Raw genomic sequence first — 22,087 nt, forward strand, 5'->3', positions numbered from 1 at the left:
GGAATCATTGCTAGGCTAGACAGGTTGTTACTTGATACAGGAATGGTTATTTTGTACTATGAAACCATAAACTGGGGTGAAGAGGTTGCAGGGTTGAGGATACTGGGGTCAATAGAGAACCCATTGTGGGTTTCATGTGGTCATTGGGCTACCTAGTGAATACTGTTGAGTTAAACATTCAATATATCATATCCAATATTACTTATATACATTTTATTGCTGTGTAAATGACTCATTTGACTAATGTGCTTACTATTTAGGCAAACCTGTCAGGTGGGAGGCAGTGTGCATCTCCCAATGGCAGTGTAACTCAGCAGTCAAGCATGTCAGAGACTTCGGTAAGCATCCATACAAAGCACATACTTTCAACCTAGATTTTTATAAGTTAACATGTTCCTATTGTTTGCATGGAAAAATAAATATAAATGATCACATTTACATTTTTAACGCAAAGCACTGAAGGAGCAGAAACTTGTATTTTTTTTTCTTTGACATTGGTCTCTGTGTGTGTACTTAAAATGCTGTTTTAAAAGCCCCTTACTGAACCCACAATATTACATATTGTGTATTAATATAAAGATCTTGAATCTCTTTGGGAAATACTTAGGTATAGGCTTTGCCAGATCTGTTCAAGGAAAAGAATCCTCCATGGTAGTAGTTGGAGGCTCAAAACAGAATGCACTCAGCTTTTACAAGAATGAAAATGCTAGGAGCTAATGTGCTGAGTTTAAACAATAAACTGGACAGTATGACTGTAATCTGTGTAAAGCATAATGACATTTCCAAGAAGGACAACCTTCTGCAAGATCACTGAATATTTTAGAAGGAAGTATATAAACTCCAGAATTTAAATGAGACACCTGTTTATGGTCAAGTATCTTTGAAGTTAAATGCAAAATTTATGAACATGGCTGTGAAATGCTTGGAGTTGTAAGGTTTTTTTCCTGCTTCAACCTGCATAGGATTCAACCCCTGCTGTATTTTAGAGATGGTTAAAAATGTCATACCATATTCAGTGGCCTTCTTGATGAACTAGTGCTTAAAGCTACTGGAGAAAATGTAATTTTGAAAGCTTCAGTTCTAGGATTTTACCAAACCTAGATGCTCTGCTGCAAAGCACAATCACAAGTCAAACATTGGGCACTCTTTTGCAGGTTTACACAGAATCAGTGGGACTTACTGTTGCCTAGGATTGTACCTGACTTTCTTTAAAATTGTGGTATGAGGGTAGTTAATGAAAATACTGTTTTTGCTTCCTTAGATTAATCTCTCTGCTTCTCCTACACCTGCGCAGCTAATAAGCCGCTCACAGACCTCCAACACTAGCAGCAGCAGTCTTACCCAACAGACCATGCTACTAGGGAGCACCTCCCCTAGTCTCACTGCAAGCCAGGCTCAGATGTATCTCCGAGCTCAAATGGTAACTTTTCCAAGTTCATCTTTTTAACTTTTTGAAAAAGTATACTAAGGTTGATTTATTCTTTTTCTTTAGATGCACAATGATTCTTTTCTTATACTGTCCTGAGTTTGATAAAAACTGGAATATAATAGAATTTTGTGGCTCCATTAAATTTATAGGATATTAGGCTACAAAGAAAATACCATTGGAATTTTTAAAATCAGTGCATTGGAAACAGCTTGATGTTGGATGGTTATTCATGATTATATACGCACAAATATATTGCAGTCATAATGCTTCTGTATGGAAAAGACATTTGAAACATCTGGGGAACTTCTATATCAATGGTCCTTCCAGTTAGTTAAGTTACAATTACTATAACATGCATACAGACTAAAAGAGCATTTTCTTCTGATTTCTTGCAGTTTTCCAGCGTATTCTTGGTAGGAAAGAGCAATAATTATATGAATTCATTGGTCTGTTGCTGTTTTGTACTGCTTCCAAATACTTTCCTAATACTTTAGTTTGAAACGGCTGTGTTCAAATGGTTTGGTACCTCCTCGCTGAATTAATAGCAAACATTCTTATTAAACTGACAATCAGATGAGACTGTGCCTCTGAGGCAGATAAATGATGCATACATAGAGCAGGGGAGAAATCACTTGTTTATGCTGATTGGGACATCTTGATTTCAACGTCTCCTGGACCGTGCAGTGCTACTACCATTCTTATTCTTTTCCAAGGACTTCCTCACTTTTTAGGAGCAGCTTTGTCCAGGGAGGGAGGATGACAGCGGCCTTAACTGTGTTAAGGACATTTGTGAGAATCAAGTGCTCAGACTTCTCACCATTGCATATGTTTCCACAATTGAATATTGGGAAGTTTCTCATTATCAGTGGGACCGGCAAAAGCCATAGTCTGTCTCTTTTATTATACAGAGTGTAACTGTTACCTGGGTGAAAGACTGTAGTTCTGTCTGGAAAATCCTTGTCTATGAATGACATTTTTACACTTTAAATACTGCAAATCTCTGAGCTTGTGGTTTATTCAAATATTGGTGACCTTTCGTTATAGTGTTGTACAAGAACTATATGTATACTGTTGCAGGAAGTAAACATCTCAGAAACATAATTCATGGTAAACAGCAATGGACAGTTTGCTATATGTCTTAAAGTTTTTTATAGAAAGAATCTCTGGACAGTGTGGATACGTGCGAGGTTATGTAGTATCGCTATCATGGGTACAGACAGAAAGTTGGACTGAGTAGATCTGACACACCGTGAAAAATTATCTTCTGGATCATTTTGTTCATGTTTAGTGTCTAACTCCCTACAACCTTAGCCAGTGTGACCTGGAGTTGCTTCCTTCTTGACTCCAAATGTTGGAGAGCCATCAGATCTATGGTCTGGGCAAAATTTACCCAGCAGCACATCTTGCCTCATGGACTTGAAATTATTATAACAACAATATTGTTGTTGTTATAATATTGTTGTAAGCCTCCCCGAGGCTTCAGCGAATGGGGCGGCATAAAAATGTTTTAATAAATAAATAAAAAATAAAACATTTTAATGTTAACTTTTTCACTTTTTGCTATAATAAAAAGTTATCTTAAGTAACAATAATGAATAGGCTGATTTGGGTAGAAGGGAAGAAGGATTAATAGCATCACTTTTGCAAGACCACATAGATTCTGCAATAACATAGTATTATATGATAACCTAGTATTTATTGCATTTGTAGGGCTAGAATTAGGTTACTTTTTCTATAGAAATCTTCTCTACATCTCTTATTTGCTACTCAGTGCAGTGAGCTCCTTTTAAATATTTGTATGAAAGCACCAGTTTCATGGTTACTTATCTTCAAATTTAGTTTGTTATGGGTGAAGTACCTGAATGGGTAAGGAATTTGAAAGGTTTCCCATGGAAATTCTTGACAGTGATGTGTAAAGTTCAAGCTTGTATCTTTGGGACTGTTTGATTTATATTCTTCTAAGGACCTGGTTACTCTCCCATGGACCAACTTAAGCATTAAAGAAAAAATCCTGTTCTGATTTTTTTGAAATTATCATTCCTCTGATCTACTTAATGTAGGACAAAGATGGGAAAGTTCTTTCAACCACATCACATTCATTCCTGTTTAAACTTCTGGGGGATGCATTCTAGTGGTGGGCTGGGTGAAAACAATGCTTTCTCTTCCATCTTTCTCCCTTTGCCTTTCTGCCTTCTCACTGCATTTTCTCTCTGTTCACTAGGGTAGCTCCTTTCCTAGTGCACACAGAGGAGTCTAGGTAGGCTGGTGACACCAGAAGGGAACAGTTTTCCCTGCATCAGCAGCATCTTGCCTTTCCTTCAACACTAAGGCCACTTACCAACATAAGTAATACAGTTGAACTTTGACTTTTGTGGGTATAACTTTTGCAGATTTGATTATTTGCAAAAGTTTGCTGTCAGTAATTAAATGGGGGGAAAGATTGGAGTTTTGTGGCCTACTGTGGAAAATCACAGATGACACGCATGAAATAGAAAAACTAAAAAAGTTCTGCGCATGCCAAAAGCCGAGTGCCTGAGGGTGGCCAGGCCCACCCATGTGCTGGTCTGGTGGCCACTTCCTGCAGCCCGCCACCCGCCCCCTGGAGTCTACCAGCCACCCAGTGTACATAGCAATAAGGTAGGCTGTCGTGTCATGCATGCGCGCACACAGGCATGCGCACACGAGAGAGGAAGAAACAATTCAGTACACATACAGTCAGCAGTAATACGTTTTTTGAGGGGGGTAGAAATACAGTGGTACTTCGGCTCACGAACACCTCATGACCAAATCGAGTTGTGAACAGAAATTTCATAAAAATTTTGCCACAGGTCACGAACTCCACAGTGGGTGATGATTGCAGTCGTGCCCACCTTCTCTGCATGGGCGTAATTGCAGTTATGCTGGGGGGAGGGAGGAGATGGCCGCGATCTTTGTTGTTCTTTATCTCTTTGCTTCAAATTGTTGTGAGTAAAAAAAATAGTGCAGAACAGATTAACCTTATTTACATTGAACTTTATGGGGAAATTTGACTTGGCTCATGACCAATTTGGGTCACGACCAGAGTCGTGGAGTGGATTAAGTTCATGAGCCAAGGTACCTCTGTAATTGTTGTTTTTTCACTCTCATGGGGGTCCTGAACCCCTAATCCCCACAAATGTGGAGGGCTGACTGTACATTCCTAAGGTCAGCCTCTGTACCAGAGGATTGGAGAAGGGCCCATCTAGCATCACTGGTTAAAAAGATGTTCTAGAGTGGATCTGGGAAACTGCAGGCCAGTTAGGTTAATGTTTCTTTCAGGTAAATTGCTTGAAAACTTTATTAAAGATAGAATCAGTAAACATATACAAAAACCCGCTAAAAAAGAATCAACATGATTTCTGCAAAGGTAAGTTCTGTTTGTTAGAGTTCTTTGAGAGTGTCAGTAAACATATGGATGGGATGATCCAGTAGATTTCTAGACTTTCCAAAGGCTTTTGACAAAATTCCTCACCAATGACTCTCTGTAAACTTAGCAGTCATGGAATAAGAGAGGAGGCCTTATGGGTCAGTACTGGTTAAATATTAGAAAAAGGGGAATGGGAATAAATGGTAATTTCTCCCAATGTAGGGATGTAAGCAGTGGGATTACTTAGGATTGTGTATTAGGAGCAATGTTCTTCTCAAACTATTCATAAATGAACTGGAATTAGAAGTAAGCAGTGAAATGTCCATATTTTCTAATGACACCACACCATTTAGAGCAGTTTAAAAAAGGAAATGTGAGGAGCTCCAAAAGGATCTCTCCAAGCTGGTAGAAGGAGCATCAAAATGACAAATGTAGTTCAATGTAAGTGAATATAAAGCAATGCATGCTGGGACAAAAATCCTAACCTGAAGTATAAGCTGATGGGATCTGGGCTAGTGGTGATTTTTTTAGAAAAATACTGGCACTGCAGTTGCTCGCTCATAAAATGTTGACCCATTACACAGCTGCTGGGAAAAGGCAAACTCCATGTTAGGCATAATTAGGAAAGAAATTGGAAAAAAAAAACCTGGGATCATGGGAAGTAAGATCCCAGCAGGTTTTTTTTTTCAATTTCTTTCCTAATTATCTTCAAATTTTTGGTGTAACTGCATTTAGAACATTGTGTACAGCTCTGGTCTCGCAATCTGAAAAAGGACATCATTGAGTTGGAAACAGTGCAGTGAATGGCAGGTAAAAGGATCATAATTCTTAAGGGATGGTGTGGGCCTTGAGCGTGGCCTTGGCAGGTTAAATGGAAAATTGTGGCAGGCCAGAGGCTTCCAATTATCGATGCAGGGACAATCTTAAAATACTTATTTTGGAAGAGCAAATAATGGAGCAAATAAATGGAACTGTTTGTTTGTTTAATGTTTCCATTTACATGCCACCAAATACTTAAAAAGTCCCTAGGCAAAGCCATATAAATTGCAAATATAAAACAATTTAATTTTTAAAGGCCTTAAAGTTTTAAAACCTCATATAATTAACAATACAGCAACAACAAATAAATGAAAGGAGGTCAGGATCAGTTAAAATAGATATTTAAAAGGTACATTTTCACCTGGCATCAAAATGAAAATGGTGACAGCACCAGGCGAATTTCCCTTGGGAGTTTATTCCAGGGATGGGGAGCAACCACGAAAAGGCCTTTTTCCTATTTGCCACCCCCCTCACCTCTTTGAGGTGCGGCTCCTGTAGTAGGGCCTCCTTTTCTGATCTAAGGGGTTAGGCAGGGTTATATGGGTGAATGTGGTAGGTAACCAGGCCATAAGCCATTTAGGACTCTATATGTCAAAACAAGCACCTTGAATTGGGCCTGGGCAACAACTGGTAGCCAGTGCAGCTCTTTGAGCACTAGATAATATGAGTCCTAGGTGAGGCATCAGCCACCAACCTGCTGCCTGATTTTGTATCAGTTGTAATTGCCTGACAGTCTTCAAAGGAAGCCCCATGTAGAATGCATTACAGTAATCAATTTTTGATGTTTCCTCCAAATCTGATGCAGCTGGAGGAAAGCACCTCTGGACACCGAGTCCACCTGGGCCTCCAGGGATAGACCCCCATCCAGGAGTACCCCCAAATTGCAAACCTGATCCCTGAGGGGAAGTGTACCCCCATCCAAAACGGGAAAGCCCCTCCAACCTGTCAGGTGAAATCCCTACTAACAGCACCTCTGTTTTGTCTGGATTAAGTTTCAGTTTATTGACCCTCATCCAGTCCATTATCAAGCTCAGGCATCAGTTCAGAACATCCGCTGCCTCACCTGGATTAGACGCAAAAGAGAGGTGGAACTGAGTATCATCAGCATATTGCTGGCACTTCAGCCCAAACCTCTTGTTGACCTCTCCCAGTGGTTTCATGCAGATGTTAAAAAGCATGAATTGCAAGGAAATCTGATTCAGACTTGGTGGAAATGTGTATTGCTTCACTAACTTCGCTGCCTGCTTCTTGTTGGGTTGAAACTGGGAGTGAGACATTTTTACTTAAAACATGCAAACATTCAGATTAATTTTAAATTCAAACCCTATTAATCTACCATATGTTTGTCTATGTTATGTGACTCATGAAGCTGTTTTTCTAGGTCAAGTGTATGTGAAAGTATGCACCTCTCCCCAAAACTTTACACTGTGCCTTGACTCTCGAGAACTTGTAAGAGACAGTAGCTGTTGGATCACTTTGTGGCAGACCGTGCTTGTCCAAGGATCTCTGAAATGCTACCCCTTTGCTTTATGATAATGCTTTTTATGGTCTCATCTGCTCCAGTGTGAGGTGTTCATACTCTGTCTTCTTCCCTAATTCTTGGAGAAACCAATTAATTTATAATGTGTTTTCTATTGGCTGATCTTTCTGGTACTACAGGGCTCTATGTCTTTCCTAGGAGATAGACCCTGCGACATGGTGATAGTGGTTATGACTTGCATATTTCATATTTCACAATTGTTGTTGTTATGTGCCATCAAGTCTTCTCCAACTTAAGGCAACCCTGCCTGTCTTCATGTTTCTTTAATCTGTTCCAAATATCTTTGGGGGCAGTGGTTTCATTGGGACTATGGTATGAGGGGATGGATTAAAATCTGCAATCTTGACACTGCTTCCCTTCTCTGTAACACACGTTTCTCATCCATAGTGGCTACTATTTGCAGTTTTAAAACATGTCTGTTAATTTTGTTCAGAGAGTTCACCACATGTCTAGTTTGGCCCATAGCAAGGACTTGAGTCCAGGATTTGATACTGATCTCTCAAGGGGATCCTACAGCCTGTTCCTGTAGATAAGGGGTAGATTATATCTGCATGTAGCTAGGGGATGATTTTTAATGATAGTCAAGCAGTACAGTGATGTTAATCAAAATTATTTCATAGGCTGAATGAAGGTGGCTACTAAAACTGAAATGGCTTGTTTCAAGTGTTGTCTAGCTCTAGTAAAGTTGTCCTCTGCCTGTGTGTTTCCTTTTAATTAAGTTCCAATATAATTAAAAGGGGCACTTAATTGAATAGTTTTTGGGGGGAATGTGGTAAAAGAATTGTCTGAAATGATGAGATAGTTGAACCAGTCAGAGATATTAAAAAGTCGTTCTGAGATTTTACAGAAAATACCTACTTTTTTGAGAAAGCTGACCCAAATATTTTATTTAGCTGTGTGTACATCCATGGCACAGTGTGCCTTTAAATTTTCATTTTATTGCCTTCACAGCTTATTTTTACACCTGCTACCACTGTGGCGGCTGTCCAGTCTGACATTCCTGTTGTGTCGTCATCATCTTCGTTTCCTTGTCAGTCTGCAGCTACTCAGGTGAGCTCATTTAGATTGTATGATCATATATATGTATCCATTCCACAGAGCCATTGTGAGAAGTCAGCATGCAATTCTACTCTGTCTGTATACAACATTGTTGTTCATCAGAATATATAGAGCAGGAAGCCCAATCTTCCACAGAAGGGTGAACTTATTTTAAAACATGAACCAATAACACTAGAATCTTGGAACTATGCAGTTTGGCTGTTTGAAAGCATTAATAGTAATGCATTTTAGATTACAGTAAGCTTTCTTATGAGCAACAGCTTAAAAGGAGGCATAGAATGTGTTATTATTGTAATGTGAAAAGATGCAACATTGCATTCCTACATGTGTAGGAATGGTGTACCATGTGCAACCTTGGTGAATCCTACCCCAAAGAGAGATGCAAGTTTGAACTTGTTGTAAGGCCAACATGTAATCTTGAGTCATCATGGTGGTTCCTGTACTTTTACCATTCTGTCTTATCTAACTAAGCAATAACAAGTTGGCAAAAGAAAAGCTATATTTTATATAATTGAAAATGTCTGTTTTCATTATGCTATGTAAATCTAGTTCCACCTTTTACAACACAATGCACTCCAGATATTATGGATTACAATTCCCATAATCCCTGACCCATTGACCATGCTAGTTAGGGGTTGTAATCCAAAACGTCTGGAGGGCATTATGTTGGGGAAGGCTTGGAAACAAGATCTGTTTATACCCAAAACTTGTTCATGTAATGGGCAGTGGATTATATCTGGTATTAGTCCTAATTGGATGAATTTCAGTTAATGCGGCCGATGATGTGGACAAGTACGCCCTACCACCTGATTACTTGACCCTTGCCCTTCATGGCTGCTGTCCAAAGCCAAACACAGGATTGGCTCCTGGATCTTAGAGGTTATTAACGCCTCTCTGAGGGATGGCCGGGTGCCCGCTCCTTTAAAGAAGGCGGTAATCAGGCCTGTCCTAAAGAAGGCATCTCTGGATCCAGAGATGGCCGCCAATTATAGACCGGTGGCCAACATCCCGTTTCTGAGCAAGATGTTGGAACAAGTGGTGGCGGGACAACTCTAGGTACTCTTGGATGAAACTAATTATCTGGACCCATTTCAGTCCGGCTTCAGACCCGGTTATGGCACTGAATCTGCCTTGGTCGCCCTGTATGATGACCTGTGCAGGGAGAGAGACAGGAAGTACATCCCTGTTGGTTCTCCTGGACCTCTCAGTGGCTTTCGATACCATCAACCATGGTATCCTCCTGGATAGGCTGGTGGGATTGACTGGGTAGGAGACACTGCTTGGCAGTGGTTCCGCTCCTACCTTGCCAGCCGATTCCAGAAGGTGGTGCTGGGGGACTCTGGCTCTGTGCCATGGTAACTCTGCCATGGAGTATCGCAGGGTTCCATTTTTTCCCCCTTGCTATTTAACATCTACATGAAACCGCTGGGAGAGGTCATCAGGAGGTTTGGACTGCAGTCATCAGTATGCTGATGAAACCCAGCTCTACCTCTCCTTTTCAACTAATCCAGGTGAGGCAGTGGCTGAGGCAGTGGCTGTACCGAACCGATGCCTGGCCGAGGTAATGGGCTGGATGAGGGCCAATAAACTGAAGCTCAATCCAGATAAGATGGAGGTTCTGTTGGTGGGTGATTCGAGCTCCTGGGGAGGTGACTTGGGCCCTGCCCTGGACGGAGTTGCACTCCCTCTAAAGGACAGGGTCCAGAGCTTGGGAGTGCTCCTTGACCCGGAGCTGTCCTTGGAAACCCAAGTGACAGCAGTGGCGAGGAGCGCTCTCCTCCAGCTTCGGCTGATCTATCAGCTGTATCCCTACCTAGAGGAGGATTGCCTAGCAACAGTAACACATGCATTGGTTACTTCCCGGTTGGATTTCTGTAACATGCTTTACATTGAAAGGGGCCGCCCTTGAAGAAAGTCTGGATACTTCAGATGGTACAAAATAGAGCTGCCAGGATGCTGTTGGGGACTGGGCGTTGTTCTCATATAACTCCAATCCTCTACCAGCTCCATTGGCTTCTCATCAAAGCCTGGGCTCAATTCAAGGTGCTGGTTATTACCTATAAAGCCCTAAATGGCTTGGGACCAGGATACCTAAAGGAACGCCTTTTTCCTTATTTGTCCTCCCGCCCCCTGACATCGGCAACAGAAGCCCTCCTCCGGGAACCCTCTGTGAAAGACGTTAGGAGACAGAGTACCCGGAGGAGGGCCTTCTCTGTGGTGGCGCCCCGACTATGGAATGCGCTCCCCAGAGAGGTCCGCCTGGCGCCGTCGTATGTTTTTCGCCACCAGGTCAAGACCTTTTTATTTAATCAATATTTATTATGTTTTAATGGGAATTAGATTTTATTGTTTGTATTTTATTAATTGCAACCAGAGTGGATTTGTCAATTTATCTATTTTATCTTGATCTATGTTGTAAGCCATCCAGACACGCAAGTAATGGACGGCATACAAATTTTATAAATAAATAAGGTAGACCCATTGCAATTCATGGGGAGCCTTGCTAGATCAAATTGTAGACAACCCCATGGTTTGTTTTAGCTGGTGAGGTGGGAAAAAAGAAAAAGGGGACGGCTCTATAATCAGTCTTAAAGGAGTGGGCATATTGTCTGATGCTTCATAGTGAGGAATTAATTTAAAGGTGGAACCACAGGGTTGATCTATGAACTACAGTGATAACAATACAGTAAAATCCCCCTCTTGTGTGGTTTCACTCTTCCATTTTATCCATTTATATATATATTTATATATATATAATAGATGAATAAACAAATAGTAACAGTTGACATTTGTATTTTTTATTGGTGATTTTTGCCCAGCTAGTGTTACAGCCTGTGGAATTTGATCAACTGTTGTCTATGGAAAATGAGCTGTATTGTTATTCCATCCGGTAATTAAGATGACACCGCTGGGTGGAAGTAATGAGAGGGAGGTGTTGGCACTTGTCTACAGATTAGCAAGCAACCAGTCAAGAAGTCCGCTACGAGGCATGTTTCCCACAGCGGCATCAACCTGTTGTTTTTCAAAATACCTCATTACCTCCTGCAAAATATCCCCCACACTTGCACCTTTCTTGGCTGCTTTATCAGCCAATTGAGGAAGCTTCTTTAGTTCCTCATCATTCTCATGCATGAATGTGAGATTAGGCACTTGGAAGTGGGAGGCAGCCATCCACTGGAGGACAGCCTGGAGCTCTCGGTTCTGTGAGCTGGTGTTGGAGGTCTGGTTGTTCACTATCACTTCAGAACCAGCAGGCACAAGTGGTTTTCCAATATTAGTAGGTCGTGGAGGTTTCTGGGATGTCATTGAATCTGGAGTTGATACACCTTTGTTTCTTGCGGTAAAGTATGTAGCTTGATCATCAGAGTAATCTTCAACAACAAAATCAGGGCTTTTAGTCATGTACATACAAAGCTTCATCACAGATTCCATCAGCTGATCAATGAATTTCTTGTTTATTTGATCCATGTTTTCAGAATCTACATCTGAACCATAGTGTTTAGATGAGGACTTCCTGGTAGGCTTCTCATCAAATGAGCTTGGTTTGAAACTCCTGCTTACTTCGCACTCATCTACACTGAAACCAGCCTCTTGTAGGACCTTCTGGATGATTGATAGGAGGGCACTTTGTATTTCACCCCTCTGGTATTCTTGTTGTTGTGGATCACCCTTGCAGCCATGAGATTTAGAACCATGTTTGCCACCCTTTTCAAAATACCCATATGAAGATGTGCTAGTTTCAGTTGGTTCCTTGTATTGAGTTAGCAGATGTTGCTGTATCAACATTAAAGCTGTCAAAATGAGATCTTTTGCTAAAAACTCAGTTGTGGAGCTACTTTTTTCTGGCCTCTTGTCATGACATCCCCTGTCTGAACCTTTGCCTCCTGCTTTTGATCGCAGCATGTTAATTCCATCCTTAATTATTGTCTCGCCTACTTTCTGGACTGAAGACTGTCCTCCCTCTTGCTTTACCTTTTCCCTCATATGTAATCCACCTTTCAAAGATGCAAAGTGCATATTTGGAGAATTAGGGTCTAATGAACATCCTGTTTTCAGTAAAGAGTATACAAGACTATGCCCTTTCTCCTTAGTTTCTGACATCAAAGCATTATACATCCTTAATACCATTGCTTCTAAAATTTCAGTTGATTTCTGGGTTCCTGCATTGAAGAGATTTTTCTTCACTGTAGTAACAAAGTCTGAGTCTGTCATGAGGACCCCAGTGACATTATGTAGATTTTTCATGGTAGAGTCAATTAAGTCTGATATGACATCCTTTGTGTGTTTGAGAAACACTCTTTTCAAAACCACACAAGCTGGGAGTGGCTGCCTACCCTTGTGAATTTTTGTGGCATTCACAAATGAGAAAGTCATATCCTTAGCATTTTTGTTTGCATATACCATTAGCCCTTTGTTAAAAGAGCCACCATCATTACGAGCTGACTGTTTCCTTGGGTGTATCAAATGGGCATGTGCCATTGGCTTTCCTTCATCATCTGGCATGGATTCACTTTGATTGGAACATACCTCACCATAAAAGAGAGAGGTTTTCTTGGGGCCTCCTTTCCCGTCTTCTTTCTTGCCCGAAATCTTGTCTTGAGATGACTTACAGCTGGCATCCTGGACATTTTCCATAGTATCATTTACCATCTTAGATGCTACCTTACTTACAGAACCAGAGGGATTAAGTGCTTTCCCATCTTTGGTAGCATAAATTGCCTGACGTATACATTTACTGGCCGCATCTTCCAGATTTTCAGAGATCTCTTTACTTGCCATTTGCATAACCAAAGAACAGAGTTTTTGCACAGTGCTTGCTACTTCATCTGCAGGTCCTTTCTGACCTTCAGAAGACTTGAAAGCGGTGTTGTTGTTGTTCTGGGACATCTTGTCAGCTGCTGATGGCTTTTGTTGACGAGAGGTACCTGAAGGGGTCAGTGCATGTTGGAACCCACATGCATATTTTTGCAGGTCATCAAAGAGCCAGGACACAACATTGAGTTCTTCAGTTGAACCTTGTTTGAACAGACAAACTGCTCCTTCAGTCTTAGACTGTTCTGGTGTGTCACTGTCTTTTATTACAATGACTTCTTTGTCCTGCATTTTTCCCAGATCAAGTCCTGTGACAGGTTCATTCGGTTTAGACTGGCCAGCAGCATCTTTGCCTGTATCATCTGTTTTTTTTATGTTCAGGCTGGAGACATCAACAAAACAAATCACTTTGCGTTCCTGGTCTTTCCCTCCATCAGGATTGTAGAGATCTACCTTACACACACCTGCTTGGCTGTGTAACCAATCAACTTCCTGAGACATCCTTTGATGTTTGGAAGTGGAATTATACCTAGGACTGTTGAGGATGTTCTTTTTCAGCTGAGCAGCTTTGATGACCCTGCCAGACTGAAGATGTTGCCTCCTCTCTCAACTTTCCATGCTCTTCTGCTGCCAGATGTCATTTTCACTTGTGTGCACACATGGTTTCTATGGCAGCAATGACATCACAAAGAAGCAGCACCGCTACCCACAAGTAATGTGGCTTTAGTTATTTAACAAGAGACTGATGCACAGCTTTTCTCCTTATCTACTCTACTCAGCCTATGAGAAATTTGTCACATGGGAAGGGAATGTAATGGTACATTCACTAAGCAAACATTGGAGAATTAAGGATGTTTAATTTCTGTATTTATTTTATCAAAAGATGTTTTTACCAGCTATCAACAAAGCTCCAAGGTGTATTTATCATTATTTAATCATAATGCCTTTCTAAACATAGCCACAAAAGCAATCTCTTAACATAACATCATACTTGGCAGGCACATTTCTCCAAGGAATAGCATGGACCATTTCAAGTAGCCTACTATTTTTTTGTGTGCATGAACCATTTCTGGTAGCCTGCATGTGAGAAGACTTGCTGGTAGGGAAGAGCTACAGTTTCCTATCAACAGATCTGCTCACAGTTAAGCACTGCAGCGCAGGGGTAGGTATCCTCAGACCTAGAAGCTAAATCCAGTCCTCATAGAATCCCCATATCCCCAGGAACTTAAACGCTCTTTTCTGCCCAACTTCCTCCGAGTGAAAATAATTTGGTGGTTCCCCAGCTTTTGCAGGTTTTCCTCATTCTAAAGAGTTGTGATGCTTCTCTGAGGCTTAGTTACTGACAGTAAGTGCTTTATGCTACAGTCTGCTGGTAGTTTTTGTATATTGGCCTTTGCTATTTTGCCGTCAGTTCCTTCCACCACTGAAAGGTGGTCCCAAAAGCTTTTCCAAAATGGAACTTCGCCATCACACTTAAAGGAGTTTTCCACCTCTGTGCAAGTGGAATACATACTGTTGAGCAGTCACCAATTTGCTTTGTATAATGGGGATTGCATACCTGAAAGCAGCAATAGAATGGAGGCACCTGGCACCTAGAGGAATGTTTTACTCCTTTTTGTGACAGAAAAGTAGCTGCCTTCACTAGTAGTCTTAGATCTGCTTTCTCTTTGACTCCTTAAAAGGGATATTTCATGATATAAGTGGTGTTGACATTCAGGATGCATTCCTATCCATAGTTAGCAGGGAGTAAATTGGATCAAATGAAGTAGGATTTCTGCATAGTCAGTGATACTACCTTTAGCTTTTGATTCTACTTAAAAGTTTTCAGGTGGCACATAAAGGGCTATGCACTTTCTCCACCAGAAATTGGTTGCAGTAAACTTTTTAGTGTGTCTCATTCTGAAGCCAGCACAGAAAATTCTACTTGTCAGACACAGACTAGATTAGGATGCTAACTGTGTCTGAACAAATGGCATTTGGAAGGTGGGAAGAAAGGAATCTATTAAAACATAAGTGGGTTTCTAGTTTGCTTACTTCAGCATTTTTTGGTTTTCTGACTACATCACTATCCAAACCAATGAATCTGAAGAATGTGGAAACAACATAAGGACAAATACATTGTTTCTAAGATCATATTTAAGAAACAGGCTGCATAGTTGATAGTCACCATATAAGACAGCAGAGATGGCTGAAAAAGGCTAAACTTTTTAAGACACTGGTACTCTTTTGTACTTTGTACATAAATGAATTTACTTTCTGTAGCTTGCATCTGTAGAATTATTTAGTAAAAATTCAGGGACTGAATTTTGATCTTGGTGTATGCAGAGCAGGTTAATGTCCACTGACCTACAACCCTTTTTCCAAGCCTTACATCTACTTGGGAACATCTGGCTTCTGTTAAAGCAGCAAAGCCACAGTGCAGCTTCAGCCGCACATCCTTCTTTTGAAAAGGAGAAGGACAAAGATGCAGGTTGAAATGAGTTCACCTCTCAATTCTCATTCCCTCCTCTGTCATAAAAATGCTAGTAATGATGCTAATTACCTCAAACAGAAGTCAGGAATTCCCAGCCCTTGTCAGAAGGGTTTTTTATGCAAATATGTTGTGCTTAAAAGATAGGATAAATTGGGTGGTATTAATATATATAAACAGCTTACTGTTTATATAATAATAACATATAATAACTATTTTGTTGTATAGGAGGTCTGTGGTATGCTTTGCTGAAATTGCAACTATGTAATTATATGGTGGGAGATCTCCTATAGTCTGCTTTGCTTTCTAGTCACCATGTATATTATGAGAAGGCATACCAAGACACTTGCCTTCAAACTTTCCTCCTGTGCCCTCTTTTGAGCTCCTCCGTGATGGCACCTGCCTTAATATTAGCTTGTCTTTTCCTGAGAGTTCCATAGACTTGCAGCAACTAGAAAACAATAGGATTCATCCCCTTAGCATTCCATTAGAGGTTGAGAATGAAGACCCTTTAAATTACAGGCGATAGTGCCCCCTCTCCAACCTGTTCAAAGATTTTTCTCTCTCTCCCTATGTTTCTGTTTTGCATGCGCATTGCTAGGGGTTTGTCTGCAATGAAAGTCTGAAGAAGGAGGGAGAAGGGCAGGTTGAGTTATCTGTGCAGTACTAGTATTTCCTCCAGCAACTGATTTTACTGCTCAGACTGGGAACTTCTGGATTCTGCAGAATTTTAATGCCTTTGTCAGAGCAAGGATTTCATTAGTATCCTCATGCTTCTTTTTCCATGTCCAGTTTTAATGTTTCCCCATAACTCCAAGTGTAATATTATACCAAACAGAAGGTTAGAATTATGTAATGACATGATGTGGTAAATGCTGGTGAGGCTACATGCAGAATGCCTCATGGTACTAGCAGCAGGCACAGGGCTTTTAAGTAAGGGTTACAGCTTTTAAAAAGCTCTCACCCAGCTCATTTCTTAATTAAGGTATATACAGCTTTTCCAAATTTCTCTGAAGTGTTGTCCCTCTGAAAGGGGCCACCTGGCTTGGGAAATTCCCTTTCTTCTCTCTCTGTTTCCACTGACCATTCTTCTTTTCCTCATCTTTTATCACCTATCCTGGTGTTACTTTGCTCCATCCAGAGTAAGTCTTGGAAAATTCTCAAGAAGTAAGGATAGTAGGAAAGTGAAGTTCTGAACTCTGTTTGACTTTTTGCAAACAGAAAGCTGATTTCACTTTCTCTTCCTCCTCCCCCAACTCTTTGAAAAAATGGGTTTACATGATTGCAGAGGAAGGAATCTTGAGTTATTTTGTCAGTTATTATCCAGCAGTGGAATGACCAGCTCTAATAAAAACATGGGGCAATTTTTAGTTATACAGTTCTTTCAGCCCCATTATCTTTAGTGGTTTTTACTTTCAGCAAATTGCACATACATTTTCAAGCCCAAGTAACTTTTACAGAATGAATTGCAACCTGATTGTCTGCATGTTTACTGATAAATAAGTCCTGAATTGTGAAAATAGTATTACAGGTTCAATAAATTGCATGTCTCATGCTATACTGTCAGCCCACTGTATACTTGCTTTGCCATGTGTGGGTTTCTTTGTTTGTATTTGTTTTGCATGCCCTCTAGATGTACTGACGCTTATTCATAACTTAGCTCTAGTATTGAAAACAAATCTATTACCTGAATTTTGTTGAGTTGTTGACACAAATTAAGTTATGGGGAGGAGAAAGCAATGGAAGCTTGTACATAACATGGAGGAGGTAGAAGATAATGTGAACCCCCCCCCCCCCCCCCACACACACACATTTTATGAAGAGTTGCTGAGGATATTAAGAGGATTGTTGTGTGGACTGGAACAGATACGAGATCAGGTTGTTAGCTTTCATTCAGTAAGCTTGGCCAACCCTTCTAATCTCTAAAAGAAAATAGTGAGACTTTATTCTCTGTGAAGACGTATTCCATCACTGTTAAATGTGTGGAGAGGGGTGAATGTATTGCTGAATGTTTAGGAAAAAAAGCATTCTGCATGTGCTCGAAGGCACCGTTTATCTCATTATTTTTCCTAACACTGCTGAAATGTAAATAAATACTAGCAAGTTTGTGTGTGTTTCTATGCATGATTCAGCCACTTGCTAATTTTGTGTCATGACCCCTGCTGATCACTACCATTCCATTCTAGCTGTCATCACCCTTCTCTTAGCCTTGAAAGAAAGCCAGTAGAATCTGGGACTGGGAAGAGCTATATTCAAGTTCCTCCTTAATCATGAAGCTCACTGGGTGACTTTGGGCCAGTCACTTACTCTGAGCCTGCCCTACCATACAGGAGTCCTCCAATTTCTCTGCTGATGTCTCCAATTGAAGCATATTATGATAAGTACCTGAGGAAAGTAGTGATTTTATAGCATATAGAGACATGATTGATCACCATGGAGGAATTAAGCCATGGCAAGAACTAAAGATTAAGGAAGAATATAAAATGGCTTCTTTACTACCAACTGGTATCAAGACTACGGAGAGAAATCCAAACGGGAAAGGTACTTTAAGAGACCTGACAGATTTTGAAAATCTGATTAGACAGCAAAAAGGTCATTTACTAGGATGAATTTATAAGCAACTACTCCAACATAATACTGAGACTGAGCAAGTTAAAATATGCATAATAAATTGGATGAAGAATTTCAGAAAGAAATACCATTCAATCAATGGGAAACTTTATGGAAGGAGGATATAAAATTTATAACCAAGCACTGAGAGAAAACTGATACAAGATGCTTTTTGGTGGTATATTAATCCAAAAGATATAGAGAAAATGAATAAGAATTACTCTGGGAAGTGCTGGAAATGTAAAGAAGTAAACACAACTTTTTACCACATGTGATGGTCATGTGATTTTTTTTTTAACATTGGAATGAAATACATGCAGAAATACAGAAAATTTTGAAAATCAGTTTTTCCATGACTGCTAAGACCATGCTGTGGAATACTGTTCCAGAAACTTTGCCAAGGAACACAGTAGAATTATTTAAATACATAACTGCTGCTATAGGTTTAATTGCTTCAAAATGTAAAGCAGAACAAAACCAAGCTATTGAAGACTGGAAAAACAAGCTGGCTGACTATTCAGTAATTAATTATGTAAATAGAAAACCAGCCAAAGAATTTAATGATGAGTGGAAACTATATTATGCACAACTTACTTTATAATGGGGATAAAAACAGTAGAAAAACATGGAGCGGAATTTTTGAAAATACAGAGAGACTTATGTTCATACTAATGCTTTACTGTTATAGCAAGAATAGTTATATAAATTGAATGGAATTTTTGAAAACATTGTTAGAGAATAACTCTTGTACTGATGCTTTGTTGTTATAGTAAGTTGAGTTGAGATGAATAGAGCTATTTAAGTGCATGATAATTGTGGCTAGAGTTAAAATTGCCTTAAAATGGTAATCAAAAGGAAATTCAATTACAGAAAATTAAAAAAATAAGTGAATAAGCAGTAATAGTAAGACTAACTTTGTAAGATGATAACAGTCAGCAAAATGAATAAGTGTAAAGGGAATTAAATTTTTGAGGTAAATGTTGGAGAGTGATGTCTGTATTAAGGCTTTGTTGTTTTAGAAAGAGGAGTCAAGTTAAACAGAGAATAAGCTGAAGAAATGTAATTTCAATGAACTTTAAGTTCTAAAAAAGTAGGTTCTCTTTGAATTTTAGTAGAAGTGGAAAGAGTCATAAGCCAGTGTGCTTAGTGGTTAAGAGCGTGGGACTGGGACTCAGGCGAGCTGGGTTCTAGTCCCCACTCAGTCATGGACTGGGTGACTTTGGGCCAGTCACAGACTCTCAGCCCAACCTACCTCACAGGGTTGTTGTTGTGGGGATAAGATGGAGGAGGAGATGTAAGCTGCCTTGAGCCCTTTGTAGGAAAAAGACAGGATATAAATCGATAAATAAATAAATAAGACTGTGCCTCAGATTGACAAATTTGGTAAAAATTGGGGAAATGGCAAAACAGAATATGTTCATAGAGAAGTGTTTATATCTTACTGGAACAATAATTTTCAAAATACTACAGATACATATGTATTGTTAGGTATGAACTTACAATATAAGAATGTAACATCTATTTACAAGAACAGTTTTATTTAACTTATTCATATAGAATTATGTAAGTATATTATTTATATGTACTGAATTGAAATGTATTTTTATTTTTTAAACCACAGACGTGTGTGCTCACTCTCACAGTACCTAATCAAATGTTTTAAAAATGAAAGGAGTAATACAGATAGGGAGGTTTTAAAACAGAACTCATGAAGTACACTACTTCTCTAAGCTGCTTTTCTCCAATTTCATATAACAGATATTTGTACCACTTCTCTTCAGTGCTCACTCTGACAGAAAACACAGAATAAAATTAAACACTAATGAAAAATTAGAGTGTATAAGGAACATTAAAAAAGTATTGTTACTGTCATTATACGTATGGTATAGTTGTGGAGACTCATCAAATCAGACTGTACAACCAATGCCTAGAAACACATTGTAGCTAAATCCCAAAGGCTTGAAAAGGCACTGGCTCATTAACCTGGAGATGCTTTTGCAATTATCAGAAGATAATAACTCACATATCAACTTATTAAAAGACCAGATAATGACATGATCAAATGTTGTGTCCTACTTAAATGCTAAGGAAAAGCTCAAGTCATGGTAACTGCATTTGCACTTTCTCTGTGTAGATAAACAGTAGATGGTTTATCTTCTGCATTGTGCACCAGCCTCATGAATTCAGGAACTTGTCGAGATGGCTAGCCAGGGTCAAATTTGATGCAATTCCCAGACTTCAGTTTGAGGTCACTGTATTTAGAACTATATTGCAAAAAAGGGAAAAATCTAATACCTTTTTCAGCAAGAACTCTTCCCTTAAATTTTACTTCTATGGATGGATTACTCGAAGGGTTTGGTCAGGCACTGGAAAAGACTCAAAAGTGGTGTGGCTGCATGGATACATGTTTGTGGAGAAATAATATATGTTCTGGCTCATCCACATACATTTCTTTAACTGATGGTGATACAGATGAGCAGGCTGGCTGGAAAAAAGTCAGTTGCAACTATAATGTAAGTCAATTGCAACTGAAAGTGTAGATGTCCAAGACTCCCCAGTCTATCTGCTTAAGTTGACTGCATGAAGTATGGTTGGCTTGTTTTGCACGTGCATCATGGCTTAAAAAGCCACAGTGGATACCAGACATCATTTGCTTAATCACTCTCCCGTCATGTCATCTGAATGTGGGCAGCATTTTTTATTTATTTTAATTTTTATATACTGCCCCATTCCCATACCTCTGTGCAATTTACAAAGAATTAAATCCAAAACAATTACAAATTGACTAAAAGCAACATTAGATAAAATTGATCTGTGAACTAATCTGGGAAGGTCTGTTGGAAGAGATATGTCTTTCACTCCCTCTTGAAGGTAGCAAGCTGGGGTATCAGATGCATCTCTTCCAGCAGACCATTCCACAGTTTAGGGACAACTACTAATAAAGTCCTCTGGGTAGGTGGTATTAATCTTGCAAAACAAACTTCAGAAGACTATCCCCAGAGAACCTTAGCTGGCAAGGCAGAATATATGGGCATAGGTACTCCTGAAGGTATTCTGGACTCAAGCCATGAAGGGCTTTCAAGGTAATTATCAACACCTTGTACTGAATCCAGAAACATATTGGCAGCCAGTGTAAAGACTTCAAAATAGGTGGTCTCTCCATGATATCCCAACATGGCTGTCATATTTTGTACTAGTTGTAGTTTCCAGAGTAAGCACAAGGGTAGCTGTATGTAGAGCGCACTGCAGAAATTGAGCCTAGAAGTTACCAGAGCATGCACTACTGTTTTCAAGTCATTCTCCTCCGTGAAGGGATGTAGTTGGTAAATAAGCTGAAGGTGATAGCAGATATCCTTGACCACAGCTTCTATTTGAACTGACAAATGTGGTCTTTCAAGGGGAGAGTGACCCCACCTGGAACCAGTTGATAACCTCTAATCCTGGATTCAGACCCTTAACACCAAGCTCTTCTGTTTTTGTCTGCATTCAACTTCAATTTGTTTTTCCTCATCCAGCCCATTACCAACACCAGGCAGTCCAGAAAGGAGATTTCATCTCTAGAAGCAGCAGCAGATGATGGTAAGGAGAAGTAGATCTGGGTGTCAAAATCATATTAGTAACACCCAGTGCCTCTCCTCTGGATGATCTTTCCCAGTGTCTTCATGTAGATGTCAAGGGCATTGAAGACAAAATGTAGCCCTGTGGGACTTCACAAGGGAACTCCTTCTTGGAGGAGCCACAGCCTCCAAGTATCACTATCTGGAACTGACCTGAGAGGTTGGAACAGAACCACTGCAAAGCAGCATCTCCAGTTCCTAATTCTCTCAGACGATCTAGAAGGATGCTACCTTCAAAAGTATCAAAGGCTGCTGAGAAATCCAACAGAAACACACTCTCCCTGTCAATTCTGAGTCATCAGTCATCCACAGGAGTGACCAAAGCAGTCTCAATTCCATATTTTGT

At 39.9% G+C, this 22,087-nt stretch overlaps 3 protein-coding genes across 4 annotated transcripts in view; 1 reads left to right on the forward strand and 2 right to left on the reverse strand.

Annotated features, from left to right (window-relative positions):
* PRKCI (protein kinase C iota) overlaps positions 1-22,087 on the reverse strand; it is a 108,893-nt gene that overhangs the window by 42,077 nt on the left and 44,729 nt on the right. The window lies entirely within an intron of this gene.
* Positions 1-22,087, forward strand: part of PHC3 (polyhomeotic homolog 3) — a 63,843-nt gene that overhangs the window by 7,027 nt on the left and 34,729 nt on the right. For both annotated transcript variants that reach the window (XM_044434504.1, XM_044434505.1), the window contains exons 4-6: positions 261-338; positions 1,262-1,420; positions 8,125-8,223. In XM_044434504.1, coding sequence (XP_044290439.1) covers positions 261-338; positions 1,262-1,420; positions 8,125-8,223 — 336 coding nt within the window. The remainder of the gene's footprint in view (positions 1-260; positions 339-1,261; positions 1,421-8,124; positions 8,224-22,087) is intronic.
* Positions 11,073-13,751, reverse strand: LOC123025615 (A-kinase anchor protein 4-like). Its single transcript, XM_044434506.1, has one exon. The coding sequence runs from the start codon at positions 13,543-13,545 to the stop codon at positions 11,179-11,181; it is 2,367 nt and encodes a 788-aa protein (XP_044290441.1). The 5' UTR covers positions 13,546-13,751; the 3' UTR covers positions 11,073-11,178.

This window comes from Varanus komodoensis, unplaced genomic scaffold (assembly GCF_004798865.1).
Source record: "Varanus komodoensis strain SLA01 unplaced genomic scaffold, ASM479886v1 scaffold28, whole genome shotgun sequence".
Taxonomy (NCBI): Eukaryota; Metazoa; Chordata; class Lepidosauria; order Squamata; family Varanidae; genus Varanus; species Varanus komodoensis.